General features: G+C 45.4%; 5 protein-coding genes across 5 annotated transcripts; 2 read left to right on the plus strand and 3 right to left on the minus strand.

Moving 5' to 3' along the window:
- The first annotated feature begins 52 nt into the window (after positions 1 to 52).
- Positions 53 to 2102, plus strand: LOC126561834 (uncharacterized). The gene is made up of 2 exons (XM_050218167.1): positions 53 to 188; positions 263 to 2102. The coding sequence occupies exons 1-2, from the start codon at positions 100 to 102 to the stop codon at positions 2100 to 2102; spliced, it is 1929 nt and encodes a 642-aa protein (XP_050074124.1). The 5' UTR covers positions 53 to 99.
- A 217-nt stretch (positions 2103 to 2319) lies between these two features.
- LOC126562562 (uncharacterized) lies at positions 2320 to 3415 on the minus strand. Its single transcript, XM_050219108.1, has 2 exons — positions 3197 to 3415; positions 2320 to 3110 (listed from the first exon to the last, which is right to left on the minus strand). The coding sequence occupies exons 1-2, from the start codon at positions 3411 to 3413 to the stop codon at positions 2320 to 2322; spliced, it is 1008 nt and encodes a 335-aa protein (XP_050075065.1). The 5' UTR covers positions 3414 to 3415.
- A 648-nt stretch (positions 3416 to 4063) lies between these two features.
- On the minus strand, positions 4064 to 6042 carry LOC126560902 (probable tRNA (uracil-O(2)-)-methyltransferase). Its single transcript, XM_050216852.1, has 2 exons — positions 5643 to 6042; positions 4064 to 5568 (listed from the first exon to the last, which is right to left on the minus strand). The coding sequence occupies exons 1-2, from the start codon at positions 6040 to 6042 to the stop codon at positions 4064 to 4066; spliced, it is 1905 nt and encodes a 634-aa protein (XP_050072809.1).
- Positions 6043 to 7195: 1153 nt separating this feature from the next.
- On the plus strand, positions 7196 to 10585 carry LOC126562149 (polycomb group protein Pc). The gene is made up of 2 exons (XM_050218577.1): positions 7196 to 7268; positions 9194 to 10585. Exons 1-2 carry the CDS (start codon positions 7203 to 7205, stop codon positions 10583 to 10585), a joined length of 1458 nt encoding a protein of 485 aa, XP_050074534.1. The 5' UTR covers positions 7196 to 7202.
- Positions 10586 to 14674: 4089 nt separating this feature from the next.
- On the minus strand, positions 14675 to 19650 carry LOC126563529 (TBC1 domain family member 9). Its single transcript, XM_050220175.1, has 12 exons — positions 19546 to 19650; positions 19069 to 19244; positions 17978 to 18807; positions 17750 to 17898; positions 17576 to 17684; positions 16839 to 17507; positions 16583 to 16738; positions 16352 to 16515; positions 16019 to 16283; positions 15230 to 15956; positions 15061 to 15158; positions 14675 to 14899 (listed from the first exon to the last, which is right to left on the minus strand). The coding sequence occupies exons 1-12, from the start codon at positions 19587 to 19589 to the stop codon at positions 14678 to 14680; spliced, it is 3609 nt and encodes a 1202-aa protein (XP_050076132.1). The 5' UTR covers positions 19590 to 19650; the 3' UTR covers positions 14675 to 14677.
- Between the last annotated feature and the right edge of the window lie 2510 nt (positions 19651 to 22160).

Consider the following 22160-nt stretch of genomic DNA (forward strand, 5'->3'; position numbering starts at 1 on the left):
AACCTAAACGAAAACATTGCAAAGACGCTGCATCGCCTGCATTTCTGATAACTGCAACATTATCACGGTTTTTTCCAACTCTCCTCAACCAAACCGACCATGTCTTCTACCAAACGCATAACGATGCCGCGCCGCACACAAGAGTTTGAAATATCGGGCCCCCAATCGTCGGTGAAAAAGCCACAAACGTAAATAAAACGAAACAGTTCCCTATACAGAGCGTGCAAAAGGAATCATTTTTTTCTTCCCTTTCCCTTTTTAGCCGTGTCAGCCGCATTGCACAACCGGTCCGCAAATCAAGTAAACTATCCGGCTTGGGACAGTTTGGTGAAAATGGTCGATCTCGTTCGGTAGAACGCGGACTAAACGGACCTCCGCTGGCGGGACCGTCAACTGCGACGAAAAAATCGCTAAACCCACGCAGTAGCAGTGCAACACCTCAGGTACGCACCCCCTTACGGCACATGGCTCACGGGGGACTGAACGCGGACAACATCCCATCATTCACCATTCCTTCGACGGTGGAACGCGAACGATGCCCGGTAGAGGCACGCCAAATATTCGACTATCTAGCGCAGGCAAACGTGCCCGACCTGCCGAAAGAGTTTATCGATCGCGGTAACATAAAAGCGATGTCGATGAAACAATTTCTCATCATCATGGCACATCTGTTGCGACAGATCGGTGGCAGCCGGTACAAAATCGGAACCAACTTCATCGATGACATCATGAAAGCCATCACCGAGCTGCAGTGTCCGTTTACGGTGAACAAATCGATGCTAAAAACACCGAGCGCACCACACTCGATTCATCAGGTGGTAACGATGCTCTGCTGGCTGATACAGCTCGCCGCACCGCCCGTTTTACCATCGGAATGGGCACCAAACTATCATCAGGCGCCCGATTTTCCTTCCCCGGACTATACGCAGTTTTTCTTCCAATCGGCAATCGAAAGCTTTCATCTGTGGAATTTGAAGCGTGAGGAAGAGTTTGGCGCCCAGGTCGAAGCCATGGCGGACCGGTTGGTGGCGGACAAAACGGGTGGATTGACACAGGAGCAGGTTCGTGCCCGGACGGAACAAATTCAGAAACAGCTGGCAGCTATCGACGCCGACCGATCGAAGGGTCAAACACGTGAACAAAGCTTTGACGGCATTCAGCGAGAAGTTCAAGAAAAGCAACGCACCGAAAAGCAGCTAGCGGAGGAAACGAAACAGCTTGCGAAAAAGTACGAACACCATGAACGGGAGTACTATCAGCGGCAGGATCAATACTACGACTACGAGAACGCTATCCACAAACTGAAAGAACAGCTGGCCCGGCAACAGATGACGACAAAGGAACGGGACGAACTGCAAATGTTAATCGCACACAGCCGGAACCTTATTGCTGCGAAGCGCAATGCAATCGCCTTTCTGGATGATGAGTCTTCCGACTACCAAATCACCCTGTCCCGTTTGATCAAGCAAAAGATTAACTTCATTTCTGAGCTAAACACCAAAGTGTACAACTTTTCCAACACTATCAAACCGGACATTCATTTTACACCGATCGAAATAAGCCTTACCAGTGGCAACTATCCCGAACTACAGCAAACACTGCTAGCACTCGAGCAACAGCTAACGGACGTCTTTGCACAGTATCGCGAGCTGTACGTGCGTTTCAGCAAACAGAAACTGCACCTCGAGCAACAGGTGTCCGATGTGCGGGTGACGATCGCACCGCTTGAATCGAAAATAGCCAAATTAACCGATCGGTTGCAGCATCTTCAGCAGCAGCGTGAAACGATCGTACAGGAGCTTGGTGCTTTAGCGGAACGGGTAAACGATCGCGATACAGAGCGTCAGCGAACGAACGAGCTCGATGCGTGTGTGGAGAAGGTTCGCACTCAGCTGGAAAACAATCGGAAAGCAATCGAAAAGCTAATGCACGAAAAGCATCAGCTCATGGAGGAGGGCCTAGAACAGTGCCGGCAAGCGCTTGAGGAAAGACACCGGAAGATGGCCAATTACCGGGAGTACGTTGAAAGCTGCGAAAACATCATGAAACAGCTGGTGGACGTTTGTTCCAAGAAGGTGGAGCAGGAATACGAATCGAATTAGCAAAACTTTATTTAAATTGTCTCATTTTTTGTTTACACAATTTTACACAAGTTTTTAATTTACACATTCAAAAAAATATAAAATAAAAAATCAGTCACTATTGTATGCTTTTACAATTTTTGTATAAAATTCGTTTGCACATAATGCTGGAATTAACTTTCGAATTATTGATACTGAAACTCATACCTATAAAATATTCCTTTTTAAAAAAGTACGGTTAAAATTTGCCTTTCACCTCCTCGTACGCTACACAGTTAGCGTCCGCATATCGAACGAACCGTTTCCCGTGCACAACGGCACAGTTCATCAGCGCCAACGTATCGTCTTCCGCACGGTGTGCGTTGATCAGTTCTTTTCCCACGGTGCGCTTATACAGCTCGGACAATTTATAAAGCTTCTTGGCCGGAGCCGGAGAACTTGGCAATGGTTTTACATCCTCCGTATCATCCGGCGAAGTGGAAGGGAATAACCGTTTACGGGATTTACCACTGATTTCCTGCCGTGAAGAGGAACTACCATCACTACTACCCTCCTCATCCGATGGTTCCTGTGTTGAGGGCGATTTTTCACCCGGACCAATCGTAAGATACTCCCGGAGTGCTTGCTTATACTTTTGCTCCATACGTCCGCTGTGTGGTGTGGTTTCATTAAGCTTTTGCCGTTCCTTCATCCAATCGTTTGCCTGCTCGAGTTCCTCCATTACGAGCAGCGCCTTGTACTCCAGCTCGGGAATCTCACTGTCCAGCCCTTCGTTGTGCTCGAGGTACGAGCGCTCTACGTCGGTTTCGATCTTGCGGAATGCTGGCAGCGAGTCGACACAGTACAGTTCGGCCGGCAGTGGTACACCGATCCGGAGCAGGTGTTGCTTGAGCAGTATAAAATCAAACTGATTGCCATTGTGCGCTACCAGGCAGATGGGTTTTTGTAGTCGATCAAGGAACAGCTTTACCATCTCGCCTGCATTTGCATCGAACTTTGCTTCCTTCTCGAGCAGATCATTGTAAAGACCTAGAGGAAAGTGTGGATTGGTAAGGGAAAGAGATGATGAATCATATTGATAACGAACAGGAAAAACCCCCCGCCTAATCCCTTACCTGTTGCCTGCGAAGAGCCGAGCGTTATCATACGGAACGGGTTGAAGCAGAGGGACAATTTGTGCATTACACGTGGCAGTTCGGTGTTCGATTCTACCAAATGGTCCCGCCCGCACGCTACCATCGAAAGTTCGGTAATTTTCGTCCGGAAATGTTCATACTGTGGAATGCCCGTTGTCTCCAGGTCGAAGAAGACGAATGATTTTATTTCGACCATTGTGTGCTTCGTTCGGTACATACGGATTTTCCCGCATGCTGAGATGGTAGCGCGGGATACGCTTCCAGTTGGCCGTACCTATTAGGGGGGCCAAGCAGAACCGTGACGGCAGGACACAACTATTAAAATGTTGGCTTTTTATTGTGAACAGTCTCCCACCACTTCTGCTACTTCATTCGGGCGTTGTTTATTGTTTACTGTGCTTGTGACTGTGTGTGAGTGCATTTGACGTTTAAATCGTTCAAACATCGTCCTGCGCAAGCAGGCGGTTTGAAATTCAAATTTCACTCTTTTTGCTAAATAATAATGTGCTCTTTAGTCATACAAAATTTTATAAACAAATATTTTATTTTCGTTTCAAAAACAAAAAGCGGAAGCGTGTTGTTTTTTATTAGACTTAAGTATAAAATGTTGAAAACAAATTGTTTTCCCTCATATGTACTTTTTACCCCATTGTTGAAACCTTTCATTTACTTTTTTGGCACACGCAATCTCAAGCATCGTGATGGGAAGGCAAAATCGGGTTCACTCACTGCCCCGAACTCCGTCCGTCTGCGATTGTAGCGCCAAAAAAGTAGAAAAATAAATCTTTTACGATTACACGCATTCAACGATGGGGTAATTCGAAAGGTGACACCTTTTTCCCGGCATCAATCGCCATGCTTAAATCTACAGTCACTCTCCGGTAGCGGACAACTCTCAGGATGGTTGGCGAAAAACCAGCAGGCACGTTGCTTAAAATTGATCGGTTTATAACCCGGCTTTCGTTTCATTTTTTGCGCCAACTTTGCATCCACCTCGTCCTTAATTTTCGTCGGTATGCGTAGCATCACCGATCCCTTTTCCACTTGGAAAATGTGTGAATTGTTGCGCAGCAGCGTTTGCAATCCACCGCACTCACTCTTCAGTATAGTTAGATACGCTTGCGGTATCGATTTGGCCAGCGTTTCCAGCTCGATCGTACCACCGGCATTCCAGTTAAGTTCGGTAAATTCTTCCGGTATGCGTCGCTTGGCCAGCAGCTGCTCGAACACAATCGTCACAATCTTGTCCACTACGGACCGATCAATTTGCGTACAGTTGCGTACCTTTTGCACACTTTCTCGTGCTTTGAAATTTCCCAGCCAAGGATCGCAGTAATTCGGACGGCAGATGTCTTCGCTTTGCTCCTCCGCTTTCGTCGTCTTCGTACGCTCCTCGATGAACGCTTTTATTTGTGCATCCTGCTGTTTATGCTCCTGCTCGGGGTACGTTCGATTACTGCCAATCAGACAAATTCGCTTCGTGCTCGGTATCCGCAAACGATCCACCTCCACGTGATACCCACAGACACGGGCAATTTGTTTTGTGTAGTTTAAGAAATCTCCATACTGGCTGAGCGAACAGTTCTGTCGCTGGTATCTACATCCATCGAAATCGAACGTGCAGCAGGGCAGTAGGAAAAATCGACCACCGTACGAACTTCGTGCGGCAAAAACCGGAACCCAGGCCGATAGTTCGTCCGTATGATTGCCAATAATCCAATCACTGGTGGGAAACAGACAAGCATCCGACGGTACGATCGTCTCGACACGCAAATCTACCTTCGTTTCCGGTGGGAAAAGGTTCCACAGCTTGCGCATCCGCATGTCCACCCCATACCCACGGTGACCCTCCGATGTGAGAATGTACACTAGCAACCCATTCCCGCAGCCAACATCGACAAACGTTTGCAGCTGCTCGGTACCGTTCTTTGCTCGTTCCTGTTTCCACAGTATCAGCAGATACGTTGCGATTGCGATGTCTTCGTACACGAACTTTTGTGGATCGGTACATTCGGTCCAGATTGATACAATCGCCTGGCCATACTTTTGTTTCAGCTTATTGAGCAGACAATTGTACTCCTCCAAATCATCGACCAGATCAAGGGATTGCAGTGAAGCGGTACTGGTGCCCGTTGGGTCGGTGGGAATGCTTGATTCCATCCAGCGGTGTAACTTGCCAATCAATGATTTTTGCATCCAAGAAATGGTTTCGGCGTCGTGTGTGTCATTCGATCTGCCACGAATTGAAAGCTTTTCCGCTGACATCTGCACCGAGAATGGAAACGTTGGAAAGAATCCGCTCGCTTTTTCCTTTTGCAGACATTCGAGCTGCACACTGTGCGACCTAAAGTCTGCCATTGAAATGGTAGAAGATGGGTAAATTGGTAAGTATGTGTTACTTTGCAAAAACTTACCGCACGCTTACCGATTAAGCACACAACATCGATCGGTTGAAAGGTATCAATGTTTTTCGGCAGTAAACGATTCAAAAGGATCACACCGTCATGATCCTGCTGCGACAGAAGATCCACAGAACAGCTGCCAGTAGCAGCGGGTTTGTGCTCCTGAAATGTGTACCCTTGATCCGTAAGCTTCCGCCGACATTCTGCCTCGAAACATTCCACCTTCATCGTGATTAATTGATCCAAGTTGCGCTCACTATCCAGTGTGGTACCATTTTTGAACGGTAAGATGGTTACATTTTTCACCCCGAATAGCTTCTTATTGAGCACGTGCGTTTTAAACAGATAAATATCAATCGCTTTCCAGAAGTTTTGCAAAAAATCCGGTTTAATTTGCGCTTCCGCGCACGTGTGGTCGAACATTTTTTACTAGTTTGCTGCACGCCACTGCAACAAATATATAAACAAACGCTCGGAACGATCGAAACGTCCCAAAAGGCATGCGATTGTCAAAGGAAACAGCGTTAACGAATAAAAACTCGCAGAGCTGCTTTTTTAACATTTGGCTCCATCCAGACGCGGTTCGTTTTATGATGGGTCATAAAACGAAAGGAATTTTTTGGCAAACGGCGCCAAACCAAGAATCAATGCTGAAGCAAGGAACAAGAATATTGTCACCCAAGCGATCAGCCATTATACACCACAAAAGGGCTACCTACACTCTCTGCTGTCATCCGCTGCGCGTGAAGATAGCCCCCACAGTGTAGAAATATTATAAATGTCGCGACAGCAAAAAGAAGCTTAGTTTTTGTTTGGATCGCAAAGAAAACGCAATTTTGGACGCGTTCTCCGCTCGAAAGTGTTTGTAATTTACGGTAGAGAAAAAAGACGCACTCGGCATTAATAGTATGTGCGCGGTCTTCTTCGACAAACAATCAAAAATGTAAAGCGGGAAGTGTTTTTTGGAGTAGCAGGTTTAGTTTGTGTTATAAGTTCTGTTTCTACCGAGAAGTGCAGAAGCGAGCTACAGCAATAGGCTACTGGTGGTGCCAGTGTCGTGGTCGAAGGGAAAAACGGGGAAGCATATTATTCCTGCACGCACGCTGCGTGGTGCAATGTGTGTGGATGGATATGACGCAATAAAAAATTGTTTTTCGGTGAATCATACGTTTTCAAATGAATTTTAAGCGCGTCTTTCAATAATCGATATTCTTCGGTACAGTTTGCAAGCAGCAACTCCGCTTCTTCTTCTACGGTTCTTGTGCATCAACATCGTTGGTGTGTGTGTGCGCGTGTGTATCTTTAGTTGCGAAAAAGTTTCCACCGCTTGGTGTTACAAGAAACCCTCTCCCCCACTGCGAAGAAAAATAAGAAAATCAGCGTGAAACGAATAATAAGTACCGCAACGAAAAAAAAAAGGGCGAAAGATCACGCTGCCCTCACCTACGGTGGTACGAGAACGCTGACGGTTAGAGAAAGGCAAGGCGCAGCAAAAAGGAAAAAGGATTAGGAGCCGCGTATACCAGCATAACCCTCCGGGTGTCTTGTGAGTTCGGTTCGGCGTTGTTTTAAAGCCCATAAAAATGGAGAACGGATCCGACGATCGTGTGTATGCAGCGGAGAAGATAATGAAAAAGCGCGTCCGAGGGGTAAGTAATAAAGTTCGATCTTTTGTGGCAAAATTCGCCTTTCCAGCGAAGAGGAGACCCATAAAATGTTTACAATCGCGTCCTCATTACGTCACCAAGAAAGAGCGTCTTCGTGTATGTGCGCCGATGTGTCGGCGTCAACCGGATGCTTTATGGCGGGCGACAGGCCAGTTATTTGTACCACTGTTTGCCAGCGTCGGAGATGAATGCAAGGTGCAGTCACAGCACCTTGAAGGAGTGCACGCCAATGCACAAGCGTATTGCCATTTTGATTGATCTTTCGATTTTTGTATGTTTCGATGTCTTTCAACGCAAACAAACGAAGTAGGCAGATGGTCTCTTCTTTACAAAGCAATTTAGGCGTAAATACGCGAAAACCAACACACACACACACCGGTACGATCTCTCGTATCGATGATCATCATACATGCTTTACGCGTAGCATAAATTGCATGTGGCAACACACGAGCACGGTTGCTACGATGTATGATATAGGTAAACAGAGAGAAATACATGCTATCGCCGGTAGAAATAGCAAACGCGCGCGTTTGTTTGTGTGTGCGAGAGAAAAAGCATCGTTAGGCCGCTTTTCTGCGAATGCAGCTGACCTTGACTGGTTTTCCCTAGCATTCGGGGCTTGTATGTGCGGCGAATTTATCTTTTTGCGACTCCGTTTTATGCTGTTCCATCTCTATCTCGTTTTTTTCCTTCTTTTCGCTATCTCTCTCCCACTCTCTCCCTCTCCCGGCAAACGAAAAGCCGGTACACGCCGGATGCGCATTTTAAAAAGCCTCTGGTGCTTTGTTCCCTTTTACCATTCTACCCAACAACCACCACCCCTCCCTACCCTTCTAACCTGACCACCCCCTTGCCAGTGCATTTGCAGCAAGGAGCATAGCAAAGGGACCATGGGAAACTCTTACCTTTTCCTGTCGTTTTGTTTTGTTTCTTTTAATAGGTTCGTTTTATGTTTTTAGCTGGAAAACGAACGACCGAAACGGACGTTCTTGGACGTTTTTTGTTCTGCTGGAAGGAGAACAGAAAAGGCGTATTTAACGTTTTCTTTGCTGCCGGCATGCTGCATGCATGTGTTCGCAAGGTGACGGGATGAAATGTTTGCATCTTGGGTAAATCTTCCACTGAAGTGAAGCTACAAATGATGATTTTTGTAATCTTCAGCAAGGGAACGAGGTTCAATAAATAGTCATTAACTGCATGGATTGACAATTTCACCCACAATAAGGAAAGGGAAAGGGAGCTATTATGGTGTTTGTAAAATATATTGCAGCATGTTTAATCTTTTAATATGAATATTTACCAATGCACCGTTTTATGGGTGTAGCAATATAAAGCAATGACATGCATTGTTCATGATGCGGTTTCCATGGTAATAAGCTTCACTGATTACTTTTTCGAACTGTCCTTCCTGTCAATTAGTGACAATTGACTCTTGATCACTTCAACAGTGATTGTAAACTTGTGTAATTTAGCTATTTTACAGGGTTTTCAAAGTTCAAATCTGACTGACTATCCAACTACGTAGTGCCATAAAGTCTCGTAACCCATTAGTTGGCCTAGCAGGTCGTTAAGCTACGATGAAGACAGCGTTTTCGCGGATATAATGAACAAGATAACCGAATTATTGATTTGTTCAGGTATATTATTGTTTCAATCTGCGAGATGTTGAATCGCTTGGATGATGTCATTAGTTCGTTTGATATTTTTGTAGCCTCACGCTTTTTAGGTCCAATCAACCGGTGCTTTAACATCTCTAGACGATCTGAACAAATCAATATCTCAACAAACTTTATTACTAATTACCTAATTACCTAATGTACTATAATTACCTTTTTTTATTCATTTTACACTCCCGTATGTAACTGCAAGCTAATCTGTGCATCCCTCTATTCTTCTCCATTCAAAAGGGCAAAGCTGAGTATCACGTGAAATGGAAAGGTTGGAGCCAGCGCCACAATACCTGGGAACCGGAGGAAAACATCCTCGACCAGCGTCTGATCGAGATGTACGAAAAGTCGATCCGCGGTTCCTCGACACCGAAGCGCAAACGGAAAGCCGTCATCGAGGATTCGGACGACGATGAGGAGCCGTCCAGTACGATGGGTGGTGGTGCTGGTCCATGTGACCCACCTCCACCGAAGAAAGAAGATCGCAAAGATGCCTCGAACGCTGGTCGAAAAGAGCATCAAGGTGGATCGAAGAAGGAAAAAGATGGCGGATCGAGTGCCGTTTCCAGTTCGACCAGTTCCAACGCTAAGGAAGGCTCGAAGCGCAACAGTTCGACCAGCCCGTCGACGAAAGAAAAATCGTCTACACCGACACCGGCGGTAGTTGTCGGTGCGGAGCGGAATGGGAACGCTTCACCTACCGTAACCGGTACGGTTCCGACCGGTAGCGTATCACAGTCGCTGTCCAGTTTGAAGATCTCGATAGCGAGCGATCGTGACGAGCCCGAAATGATGGACACCAACTCCAACTCGAGCGATGATCAACCGCTCAGCCACAAGGATGTGATCGGCACGAACCGTAAGGTAGAAGTGCTGTCCAAGGGTGGGAAGGTTGGTGTGACGATTAAAACATCCTCCGGGCCGGGTGACGAATCGCCCGGCAGTCTGCTGAAGGTGCAACGGCACGAGGTAAGCTCACTGGCCGGCGCGGGCCCGGCAGTGGCCGGATCTACCGTTACACCGATCAGCAGCACCACGTACAGCGATCTGAAAGCGGTCGCACCGCTCTCACCCGATACACCCGCATCCCGGCCCGAATCCAACATTCCACCGCCGGCCGAAGCTAATGTGCTCCCCGGAGGAGGAGCGGCAGCAGTTGTCGCGGCGGGTGGAGGATTGCCGGCCGGACGCGAGGAAGCGAACCCCCCGCTGGAAGGACAGGTCGCCGGGCTGCAGGCACAGCAGCAGCAGCAGCATCAGGATGCAGGGAACGCGCGGCTGCACAACGACGCATTTCCGCTGACCACCAACGGTAACGGCAACACTAACAACAACAACAACACCATTAACCACAATAACAATAATAGTATCAACAAACATGTCAGCACTCTAACTCTTTCGCCGCGGGCGGCCCCACCCCGTCTCTGGCTTCCGAAGGCGCAAGCGACCAACCAGGTGTTTATCACGGACGTGACGGTTAACCTGGAGACGGTTACCATACGGGAGTGCAAGACGGAGGAGGGCTTCTTCAAGATGCGCGACATGCAGCAACAACAGGAACAACAACAGCAACACCAATTCCAGCAGCAGCAACAACATCAACCACGAGTCGGTGATCTTCTAAGCAATTAAGAGGCAGGATAGTATTTTAAAAAAAATATATTTCGATCGTGGCATCGATCGAGTATTACGTATTTTCCTTGTACCTGTGAAAATGAGCGTGGTGCATTTCTGGCTATGTGTTTGGGTTGAAAGGGGTTGGGGGAACTCTTTTTTCCTTACCCAAACCGCTCTCTTTACCAATTGATGGGAAAAGAGGAATTTGTGTGTGAGTGTCTGTGGCCAAACTATTTGCTTTTTTTCCCCCCCGATCGTGACTGCTTTTAGACACATCAGACGCTTTTGGATTTATTGCCAGCCAATGGATGTGTGGAAAAGCCCAGAAGCCCAGATAATGGGACACGTTGCGCCAAATATGATAAGCAAAACAAATCAGAAAATAGGGGAAAAATGGGAAAATATTGTAAATAATACTACGCTATGTAAGGTAGAGTTTAGCCGACGCAGTGGATTTAAGGAAGAGTTGGATGTTGGCGTGCCGCAGTTGTTGCCCCATGTGAGCATGTATATAAGCGTTTTGAGTAGGGGAAGTTTTTCGATGTCATGTAACGAGAGGGCCAGAGGCTAGAGAACGGAGTGCGATAACATTTAACTATCGTGGAAGAATTTTTATATTTTCTTTAGAGGATGGGGCTTTTTTTAAATATCGCCGCCTAGGATCGCGTGAAGCGTATTGTGTGAGAAATCACGTAAATCGTTCGCGAAAAAATAGGAATTAGTTTTTACACTTGATTGTTTCCTGTTTCTGATGTAGGCACAACAGGCAAAAGCATCTCTCTTAAGGTATTTTACTGTACGACGATTTAATTATTTACTTTCATGAAAGTATTCTCTCTTTTTTGGTCGATGGGTTAGTAAGATCACATTTCAATGTTTAGATTTTAGATTGATCTGGATCGTTACGCTTCCGCCGTAATATTTGTAGTTAAGAACAATCTCTATATATCCAGTGCTGCACATGCGTTCTGCGCATATCTATCGAGCTTTTCTCATTTTTTGGTTAAGTAACGTCTTATAGGGCATTTAAGTGGAATTACTGTACGTCTCTTTCCCTCTTTTTGTAGCCTTAAGTTCCCAGCGCGGAGAAGCAAAATTTATTTTTTGGTTTACTAAGTAATCGGTTTTATTTCGGAAATTTATTTATTAATCACATATTTTGTAACACACAAGAAAGTATCTTCAAAGACACCAGGGAAAAGCTTATCAATCGGTAGAAGCTGTCAAATGTTTAGAAGAATGTTCCAAATCGTAAAAATTTAATTATTCGTAATCGTCTAACGAGTTACAAAGCTTTTATATTGTTCAGAAGCTAGCACTTCACTGTTAGAGTAGCATTTAGTTTGGGAAACGTTTGTTTGATTTGAAAATGTATCGAGCTATCCTCGCGCACATCCCAACAGTGCAGGACACTCTCAAAGGCAAAGCATTGAAGTAGAAAAGAAAAATGCGATCGAAAAATGATATGATCTTTTTAATTTATTTCCAAAAAAATAACATCTCTCCCCAGCATTTTCGGTATTTTTTGCTGCACTATACTACTATCATGTCTCCCTTCCTTTATTTGGGACGTATTTATCTCGTTGTATGTTTGATTAGTGGTAGGTGTCTTACAGCCTTTTAAAAGAGCAGCAGCAATACAACAACTTTACTTACAGCTAGACTCTTTCAGACAACACCGAACAACCGGAAGGGACCGCAGCAAAAAGTGAGCAATACATCTTTCCAAACAATGTATGTGTGCGATTTATACTAAAAGCACCAATGGAACTAACGAAACAACAAACTGCAACCATAATAAACATACAAAACAACCTTTTACAGTAAGCAAAAGCAAACTATTCTGCTATCTACAGACTATCCTATAGTGCATTAGTAATACCTTACGTAGTTGCTAGTGAAAAAATATTGACACAAAAAAAAAACATCTACTGTTATCATAGTCTAAGAAGGAAGTAATTAAAACAGGAGTATAAAAATCCGGAAAAAGTACTATGCGTTAGTTTGTTTTTATTTTTCGAGTTCGTGTTTTATTTTCTAGGTGTTGTTTTTCCGCTATAGAGCAACGATCATGATTTACCGAAGGATCTGTCCCAAGAGAGATGAACTCATAAGAGAGAAGACACTTCGGAAGACCATCATTAGATTCACCCAACAACGCACATAGAGTGACTGCCGATAGAATAAGCCCACCAGCCATTGCACAACAGGTAAATATGAGATTGTGAAGCTTTTTATCAACGTATCTACCTTTTTTTCATTTAGGTGAACATACTGCGACCACTTTCCTGTCATTGGAAGAATAATGAAATAGATTAATAATCGCTTTTTCGATTCAGATGAAAATATGAATTAAACACCTAAGATCAGAAAATAAGACCACTATCCATTAGTTTACAGTGGTCTGTATAAGGCGAAAAGGCTCTTAGGATAATGATGCATTCATGGGAAAGGTCCCTTTCGTAGATGAGTCTCTGTAAACGACGATTACGATTACGAGATCTCTTAGCAAGAAGGGAAATGATTGACGAGGCCATGCTGTTTACGATCTCTCTTTTGGTAGATCAGAGGACACCTATAGAGACTAGTTTCTTCAAAGACTTATCCTTTCGTCTAGACTGCTCTTAGACTTATGAAAGATAAAGCTTCACTGATTATTCAGAAGACGAACCGCTTCAGATATCTAAGTCTTTTGGTAGGGAATCTATTGAATAACAGCAGTCAAGCAAGCATTAGGTCCCTACGACTAAGATATATTGGGACAGGTCTGACCTGGACCTCCGTTAAAAACTAACGAAATCAGCTAAGCTCCGTTCGGAATGGAGGAATAGGCGACATGGCCTGAAAGGGTTTTAAATCTCGATGCGGGGACCGTTAGTGAGGGCTCACTAACTAACTAACTCACTCAACCAGAGAGTGTGGATTGAATATTCAACTACGTGGTTATCAGCAAGTCTAATAAGCCATTAGATGATCGGTGTGATCTAGTGGAAGATCGTTAAGCAAGGAAGAATAAAGACATTTTTTCTCGATGAAGCATGGTCGGTTCAAATCGAGATAGGTTTAATCCGTCCGTCTGAAAGGTTGGGATAATGGATCAGCAAAAGACGTCCTTCGATTGTGCTGGATTTGACGTGTTTCTTCAGCAAACCAGGACGAAATTAGGAGTTGAGCCTTTTCCTGCCCCGTTAGCAGTGCATGTAGAAGATTTGCAGGGATCGATCGTGGTAGTGTTTGGACGGTTCTGTTTGAGCCCGAATTAATTTTATTCCTTATCTTCGGATATTTTTAAAACGATAAACATATCGAGTAAAATGGACCAAATATTTGCGTATAATCACTTACTTTACTCTCAGTAAAATAGCTTCCTATAAGAGAATGTGTGTGTATATAGTCGCATCCAAGCGGAACCGTCATTGCCGCACAGAAAATAACGAATCGAAAACAACAAAAAAAAAAAAGCAGCTTGTAAAGTGTTACTCCGTACCCTCATTCCACAGTAGTGTCCTTCGTGTGAAAAATTTGCTAATCAATCAGAGTTTCCAATTTCCTTCAACAATATTTGCCATCTTTGTTATGCAAAAGAGCATTTTATATACTCAAGAAAATGGTACTTTATGTTGGAGCAGCATGAGGAAATACACGAATGGCCTAAACACTGTACAATATGTCTGTTTTTCCCTGTTTTACGCTGCACTTGGCGGGGAATGCAGTGAAATTACAAAATTTATAAGCAAAAGGGACACGGCACATGCTTTGTTTTTACAAAATTTCCCGAGCGTGGATGTGGGGATGCTGCATTACTCTATAACAATTTTAGCTTAAGCAAAGGGATCAACAATCTTAGCACCTGACCGCTTAATCCTGGCCCAGTGGGACAACAATTCGCGCAATAACAGTAACACTTTTTGCTAACGAACGTTTCTATATAGTTGGAAAATAGGAAGCTTTTGAAGGCAGCGTTGAACTCAAGGAATCTATTCTGATTTCGCAGGTATAGAGAGAGAGAGAGAGAGAGAGAGAGAGAGAGAGATGAAGAGAGAGACACGCACGCCGAGGTTGGCTTGGAGGGAATGGGAAAAGTAGCAAAGATACAAGCAGCACCATCTAGCTTTTGCACTTTCGCCGATTTTTCTGCAACGTTTCGACGCGCGATTTGATCGAGAAGGGTAGCGAAAACTGTTCCTCAATAATGCCGACCGACATGGCGGTCGCCACGAACTGGTTGAGTGAAATCTCCCAGACCGCTTCCGGTGGAGCAGCATTGGCCGAACTGTGTCTCGGTGTACGGTCCGAGCTCGAGGATGATGGGTTACCGTTTGGATCGAACTGAAAACCAATCGTATATGTATATGTGTAAGTATGTTTATTCCGATGCGGATTATTACAGGGTATCCCGAGATTTTTACGAACCCGAACCCGAATCATAAGGAAAATTGCCAAAAATTGCTGGGATATCCTGCATAAAGCTCTGTTAGCGTACTACTTACCACTTCGGCACCTTCCATCGCAAGCTGCGTGAAGCTATCGTTACTGTCATCCCGTCGGCTCACAATAGCATCCTCTCCGAGCGATATTAGTGTTTTATCTGGAAAGAAAGTTTGATTATTATTATGTATCCTTAACTAATTCCCCATACAATCGTAACCGAATCCTTACAGGACGTTTGCACCTCCTGATCAGCTACTTTGCGCTCCTTGTTCAAAATCTCCAGCAGTGTCGTCCACAGCGAGATAAAGTTTTTCTGTGGCATATTGGGAATGGTTTTGTACGTAAAGTTGGAATCCGGCTCGTCTAGGAAGATGCGCAACCCGCTGATACTACGTGCCTCATTCCGACGGCTCGCGCTCTCATCCAGACTGCTGTACCGCTGAAAGCCCAAATCGCTTATGTCCGACCGTGAGCCGAATGATTCCGCTTCGCCCAGATTTGCACCGGACGCGTTGCTTGTCGTTCCACCGATCGCACCACCGCTCGTACTAGCTACCGGTAGCTCAACGTAAAAGATTGACGACGTTTCAGCATTGTGCGAATGGGAATCGTCCATCGAAAGGTTGGGCGTTGTGGCATTAAACTGTGATAGGGACAAATTTTCCACATCCGATGACGCTTCCAGACTGATGTCGATCGGCGAGGGAAGTGATTTTAGTGTTTCGAGCGGATTATCGCTAAAGAAACTTTCCGCCTCGGTTGCCACTTCCGTGTCCGAGTCGCGAGATTCACCACCGGCGCTGCTAGATTCTAGCTCCTGTGCCGTTAGTAGCGGTGGAAGATGGAGAATGTACAGCAGCTTGAGCTTTTCCGTCGCTCGCTTCGAGCAGATGATGCCGATTGCAAAGATGAGCTGCTTGAATTCAAGATAACCGCACGATTGCTTATCCATCAGCTGGAAGTGGAATTTATATGTTAATGTATTTTTTTTTAATAATTCCTAGTGAAAATACCTACCCGAAATAGTTTTTCCGAGATATCTATGTTTTGACAATGACCCCACGGTGTAAGATCGACAAACAGTTTGCGAAATGTTTCGTAATCCACCCGGAAGCAATCGTACCGACTGTCGCGAAACCGTTTCTTCGCATCGTTTAGCACCGTAACGTCGTACACGGGTTCGCCTCCGTTGATCGATGTTGGCCGTGATCGATTTTTTAAACTAATCTTCTCATCCTTCGTGTAGCACAGCAGCATTCGCAGCTCATCGGCATCAAAATACCTACAGCGATCAAGAATGATTCGTAAATTGGTTTGCAGCTTGTCCGGAAGGGCATTCGCATTACGCACCCATTGTCTTTATAGTTTTTTATCACACTATTTTCCAGATCTTTCTCCAGCTGATGCACGGTCAGTCGGCGATGTTTGTTGCGCAGTTCTTCGATTTTTTGTGATGTAATTGCCTTCCCGAACTTAAGATATGCTTCGTAGATGAGCGTCTGTACCGATTGACTCTGAAATGGAACAATGAAAGCTATCATAGATACATCTTCATTTCGCTTGAATGCGTTTTTGGTGTACCTTAATTTGCTGCTTTTCCTTATCCTCGATCTTGATCCGTTGCACCTCATCGTTGAAGATGCCCATCAGAAAGTTGGACAGCAGCTGCATTGCTTCCCCATCGTCGTTACAGTTCAGCAGCTTCTCCTGATTCCATTCGAGAATTTTTAAAGCTATCTGTGAGGATAAAACAATAACGTTTAGTGTTTAGTTTAAAACAGTTTAAAACGTTGGTTGAAAAACAGCAGAACTCCTTTAATTCGAGTCAACAACTTACGATAAAGATCACCTTTGCCCCATCACACAGAAAGCAGTCGATAATGTGCAGCGCACTTTCGTATGGCATCACACTGAGAAAGATGGTCAAAAACCAGGACAGCGAAATCATCCGTATCATACCGAGCTCGGTCAGCTTCACGTGCAGGTTCGGCAGATGGCCCGCAATCAGCTCATCCAGTAAACCCTGATCGATCTGCGCCCCAACCACCCGATCGTTGTAATAGTCCGGCAGCAACGATTCGCACAGACAGCACAGAATCCAAAAGGCGTCCTCCTCATCGCAGTAGATAAGAAACACGGACGAAACGATATTCATCGCCTGGCAGTAGCCAATTTCGGGATTCCGTAGCGCGTACGCTTGCAACACCCGCCGCAGGGCCGTAATTCCGATGCTCGTCTGAAACGCAGGATGTTCCGGCAACGATCGGTGCAGATCACGCTCAATCTCTTCGAACGAAACGGGGGCCTGATCTTTCGCTTTCGTCACCAGCTGCTGGTACAGGTTCGGTTGCATCATTTTCATGTGTACGGCGCCGGAAAAGTTGAGCCACACTTCGCGCCGCAACTGGTCCGGAATGCCTTCGATCACGAGATTTATGGTGTCGGTGGTACGGTACATGGAGATGCCACGTCCGTACAGCGAAAAGTGCTCATCCCAGCGTTTCATCTACAAGGACAAGGTGGCCGTATTCATAAGCGAATAGAAATGTGAAGCACTTTCTTGAGAAATATTACTTTTTCTGCTTGTAAATCATCGAACGCACTGTTGTTGGGATCCTTGTAGAGATACATCAGCGGTTCTTGCTTTATCCAGTCGATATCGTCATGGGTGCGTGACGCGGGTCTAGAGGAATGGAAGGGAAGAACTGTTTAAAAATTTAAATGGCAGGGCTGGCCAGCACAACTTACATGACAGTTTTGGAGAGCAATTCCGAGATTTTATTAATCAAAAACTCTCGATCCAAAATGTGCTTCAGCACAAAGATGTTCCCATCCGATGTCGTTATAATAATACGATTGCTAAGCCGATTGTGTGGATCGTCGTTCTTCTCAACGCTCTATAGAAAAGAAAGGAAAATAAACTCAATCAACCAGTGTAATCATCCCTTGCTGCCACTCCAAAACGCCACCACTTACAACAATCTTGCTTAACGGTATGACTAACGACACCATCCCGGACACATCGCCCTTGAAGCACAGATAGTTCTGCGACAGATAGAGCACCCCATTAATGTGCTTCTTCGTGTACGGTGCCCACAGCGACGCCTTTATCATCCCGTCCAGTATCTCCGTTTTGGGCACCCGGAAGTGTATCCGATACTCGTCCGACTGCTGGCGTGCCGTCAGATCCCGCAGCAGTAACGTTTTCTGCGCTACGTTCTTTTCCATCTTTTTCAAAATGACCGGATCATGATCGACGATCGGACGGTCCGGATCTTGGATCATTTTTTGCATCGTTAGCTTGCTAAGCTGTTCGATCAGCTGGTACGCTTCGCTCGGCGAGTAGAGAAACACAAACGTGTACTCCTTGCTACCCTGCTGCCCCGCCCGTACCGTTATTGTATTGCCCGACTTTTTTATATCGGTCAGCTCGTTGTACCGGAAGCATAGCTTACTTTCCGAACCGAGTATGTACGAGTAGAAACAGATGTGATTGAGCGACAGGTACAGTTGACCTTGGCGTGGAATTTTGCGGAAATAGCTGCAGTAGTAATAGTTGACCAGCTTCTCATCTTCCGGCATGCGGAATTTTTCGCGAAACTTGCATACCGCCACCTGAAAGCTGGTCGGATCGTTCTGCTCCTCGGTGGGCCGGGAGGTGTGGGCGAGTAGCGATTGAATCTTGCAGATGGTAAAGTTGGTGATTTCTTCCTCCGTTTCCATCTCGTTGATTACGCGGAACAGGTTCTTTGCCAGCCAATCCCAGTCCAGCATGATCGCTTCCAGTGTGATGTCGGCAGCAATTTCTGGCAGCCGAAGAGAAAGAGAGGAAGTGTGAACAAACAAAAAAAAAGACATTAAGACGCAATGTTCCCCTTTTCATGCATGTCATCGGAAGGATGCTTCCGTGGTGGCACATCGCTTCCATTCATTCAAACGCGGCGACGGTTGCCGCTTATCGCTTAGCTCGGGCTAGGGTGTTTGGACGCTGGTTTGCTCGCATTTGATAAGCTCATCTCGAACTAAACCAAGCATACAAACACAAGCATACGATGCTTTTCACTTACCATAGCATAAGCCTGTCGAGGGCTGGTAATGCAAAATTCTGTAAGGTGATGGTTTCGTGTCCAGGACATTGTCCAACGTTCCCACCAGCATGGACGAGAATCCTCGCAGTCCGCCATGGCCTTTGCGGTGCTGCAGCAGGAAATAGCGTGATGTTACTTTCGTTGTTTCGTTCACCCTGCAGATACACCGATAAAAAAAAAGTGAACGAACGTGCCCAAAGCAATGGGATGAAATAAAAAAAATATCTTTGCAAATGTTTTTGTTTCTTTCGCCTATCTTGCACGTCCACTACCACCACCATTAGTCACATCGTGTGCGATAATCTTTCTGAATCATCCACCCCCCGTTCATAGAATGCTGAATGGAACCGCTGGATGATGCTGGACAATGCAACTGCGCCACAAACTGGCAGGGGGATGTCACCTCCACTATCCCTTTTCCAACAAATCCTCTGACCGACCGTCTCTCATACGTACCACAGCGCGAACGGCATCGAACATTCTCTCGGTGGAATCCACATCCTGTTCCGATCGAGCCCGGTCCGCTGCTCGGTTGAAGGCCTTTGCTGAACGGTATTGCCGAAGAATTAGCCAATATTTACGTATGCACTCGCGGAGTTACATGAATTGAGCAGTTAGTAAACAGAGTGAGCGATTCGACATTTTTGTTGTTCTTCTCCGTGTTTGAAGACCGTCTGTCAATGGGGCGCGCGTGTATGGGTGATGTTATGACATTTTGCGAACAGGCAGCGTACAGTACTCGAGCGGTGCTTATAAACCAAATAAGGGTGTTGTTTTGATACGGGATTTCCCCGTTTTGGGGGATGCCGTTGCGTTTGAATTTGGAAAATCAGCTGATTCTGAGGTGCGTGTGCGTGTGTATGTGACGAAATGCATTTTTAGTGTGAAAAACGGTGATTGAAGCGATATTGATGATCAGCCTAAATGTTTGGAAAGGTTAGTTCAAAAACGTTTATTGCTGCTTGTTCTTAAACAAGAAAACATTTCACAGTACAATACCTCGAAACCTACCATTTCTGGTAGTGGAACAGGGATCAAACGAGATTCGGATTTCCAGTCCTGCCGTAGGAAGACCGTGGAAGCTGACACCTTTGTCGTGCCTATGGGATTTTAGATGGGATTTAATGCAGATCGTTTTGTGTTAAAAATAAACTTCGCTTTACCGCAGTTTCCAATCAGCTAGTAAATAAATTCAGATAAAACATTGATAAAATAATCTGATCTGATCTATCTGATGTGATCATTCATAACCTTTAACATCCGGGCTCTTAACCAATTAAACTTCGGATGTCTAAGCCTACAAATTCTAGATTTCTTGAATCTGTAGCTGAATTTCGAATTCTGTGTACGGGGGTATCGCAGAGGGTGAGATTTGAGCCCTGACTCGTAGGACACTCAGTGGTGAGTTTTACTGTAAGCAAACTAAGCAGCTGTGGGGGTTCCTAACTAAAGCGACCCCGAGCTAAAGCGACCCCGAGCTAAAACGAGTCCGAGCTAAAACGAGTCCGAGCCGAGGTAGGTGTAGTGGAAGGTCCTGCGGTATGCGAAACCAGCGGTCGTGGGGGCTATCCCGATTGAAGTCTATTCACTTCTCCGCCCCATCCCCTCCCCACTCAACACTTTACACTTTTATGGTTCAACAAACAGTATGCCTAGGGCCTCAAAAGGACTATTTGTTCAGTCACTCAGATCTTCAACTTTCAGTTGAGGACCTCCGAAGGAGTAAAATACGCCACTGAGGGCACTTGCCTAAGAATTCCAGTTGAGCAGTAAAATTAGCTTAGTTTTTGTCTATAGTGGAAGAAATGTTTAAAAAAATAGGTTGAATAGGATTTATTGTCTTGCACGTATTGCAAGAAATCTCCGAGAAACAAATGGCATCCACGGTTGTTTGTATTTCAAACCATCGATAAAACTTACCTGATGGCAGTGAAATAATAATTACAAAATCATTACCACAACCAATCTACCGAGCAACAATTTCACTCGTTTCCCAACACCAAAACTACCCCAAACCCAGGGAACCCGTTTCGGAAATTGCGAAAGCTTTCGGATGCCCCCCTAGAGAGTGGCGTTGAAAAATGTTGTTGGTAGCTGGTAAAATTTCAATTTCAAACCACAAAGACCACGGTTCACGGTTTCTTCCTCCTGCAATCGTTTCGTACGGTCCACGTACTGTGGCCTGGTGGTCTTCTGAAGTGGCGTACAATTAGGAACAGTACGCCGTAGCTATTGCCGCCCGTAATGATCTATCTGCACTGCTACGCTTAAAAATCACTACGGGGTATGATACAGCATGCATCAGAACACCCAACAAACCCTAGATTGCGGAGTTTCATTTCCGGTAAGCAGCATGTGCGAGCTGGGAAGAACCCGTCCTCCAAATTCACGTGTTCGCACGTAGCTTCGTCGTCTGTGCGCGTCGTATGCCGGTTGCCTTAGTTCGAAACCAGGTAACCAAACAATCCATTTATTATTCATAATATTTACACGGAATATTATTCCCCCTGCAGCTGTCTCGTAACCCTTTATGCTGATCGCTACGCTCGGGGCACTTTTAGATGGGTTTTCCCCGCCCACACGTGTAAACTTCTTCGAGTGTGGAAAGTGCTAGCCGATTGACAACGATTTTTTAACCTTTAGAAGGACTTGTAGTGTCTTCCTTCTTTTTTTTTGGTGACGAAACACTTTCAAAAGAACATGGCGTGAATGAAAGAAAAAACAAATTTTTCCCAAGTCTCGTGGTAGGGATTTTACACTACAGGAAAAATTGTATTTAAAGTTTCGCTCGTGTTCGAATTTTCCTTTAAAAATAGCAGCTGAAGAATTGATAGCTCTATCGCGCCATTCCTATCCAACCGGTGATCCTTTTTAATTCCCAAGCTTCGTGTTTCGATTTTCCATTCGGTGTAACACCAAGATAAAGCGATTGCTTTTGCCGGTGTGGAAGGAAAATAACAATCGAAACACTCCCGCCATCAGGATTGCCCATCACGGCTGCTTAACCGTCCATCCATCTCTCACGCGGCCACATTTTCCAAAGCGTCAGTTGAGAATGAGTGTGATAAATG

The sequence above is a fragment of the Anopheles maculipalpis genome, chromosome 3RL (genome assembly GCF_943734695.1).
Source record: "Anopheles maculipalpis chromosome 3RL, idAnoMacuDA_375_x, whole genome shotgun sequence".
NCBI lineage: Eukaryota > Metazoa > Arthropoda > Insecta > Diptera > Culicidae > Anopheles > Anopheles maculipalpis.

Bases quoted from the DNA above. Each gene is read 5' to 3' on its own strand.
- LOC126561834 (XM_050218167.1), top strand. From the start codon at position 100: ATGTCTTCTACCAAACGCATAACGATGCCGCGCCGCACACAAGAGTTT. The intron at 189-262 runs GTAAATAAAACG...TTCCCTTTTTAG, and splicing joins TCGGTGAAAAAGCCACAAAC to CCGTGTCAGCCGCATTGCAC.
- LOC126562562 (XM_050219108.1), bottom strand. From the start codon at position 3,413: ATGGTCGAAATAAAATCATTCGTCTTCTTCGACCTGGAGACAACGGGC. The intron at 3,111-3,196 runs GTAAGGGATTAG...ACTTTCCTCTAG, and splicing joins CGGCTCTTCGCAGGCAACAG to GTCTTTACAATGATCTGCTC.
- LOC126563529 (XM_050220175.1), bottom strand. From the start codon at position 19,589: ATGTGGATTCCACCGAGAGAATGTTCGATGCCGTTCGCGCTGTG. The intron at 16,516-16,582 runs GTACACCAAAAA...GTTCCATTTCAG, and splicing joins AGGAAAAGCAGCAAATTAAG to AGTCAATCGGTACAGACGCT. The intron at 15,957-16,018 runs GTAGGTATTTTC...TTCCACTTCCAG, and splicing joins TCTCGGAAAAACTATTTCGG to CTGATGGATAAGCAATCGTG.
- LOC126562149 (XM_050218577.1), top strand. From the start codon at position 7,203: ATGGAGAACGGATCCGACGATCGTGTGTATGCAGCGGAGAAGATAATG. The intron at 7,269-9,193 runs GTAAGTAATAAA...TCCATTCAAAAG, and splicing joins TGAAAAAGCGCGTCCGAGGG to GGCAAAGCTGAGTATCACGT.
- LOC126560902 (XM_050216852.1), bottom strand. From the start codon at position 6,042: ATGTTCGACCACACGTGCGCGGAAGCGCAAATTAAACCGGATTTTTTG. The intron at 5,569-5,642 runs GTAAGCGTGCGG...TTTCAATGGCAG, and splicing joins CGATGTTGTGTGCTTAATCG to ACTTTAGGTCGCACAGTGTG.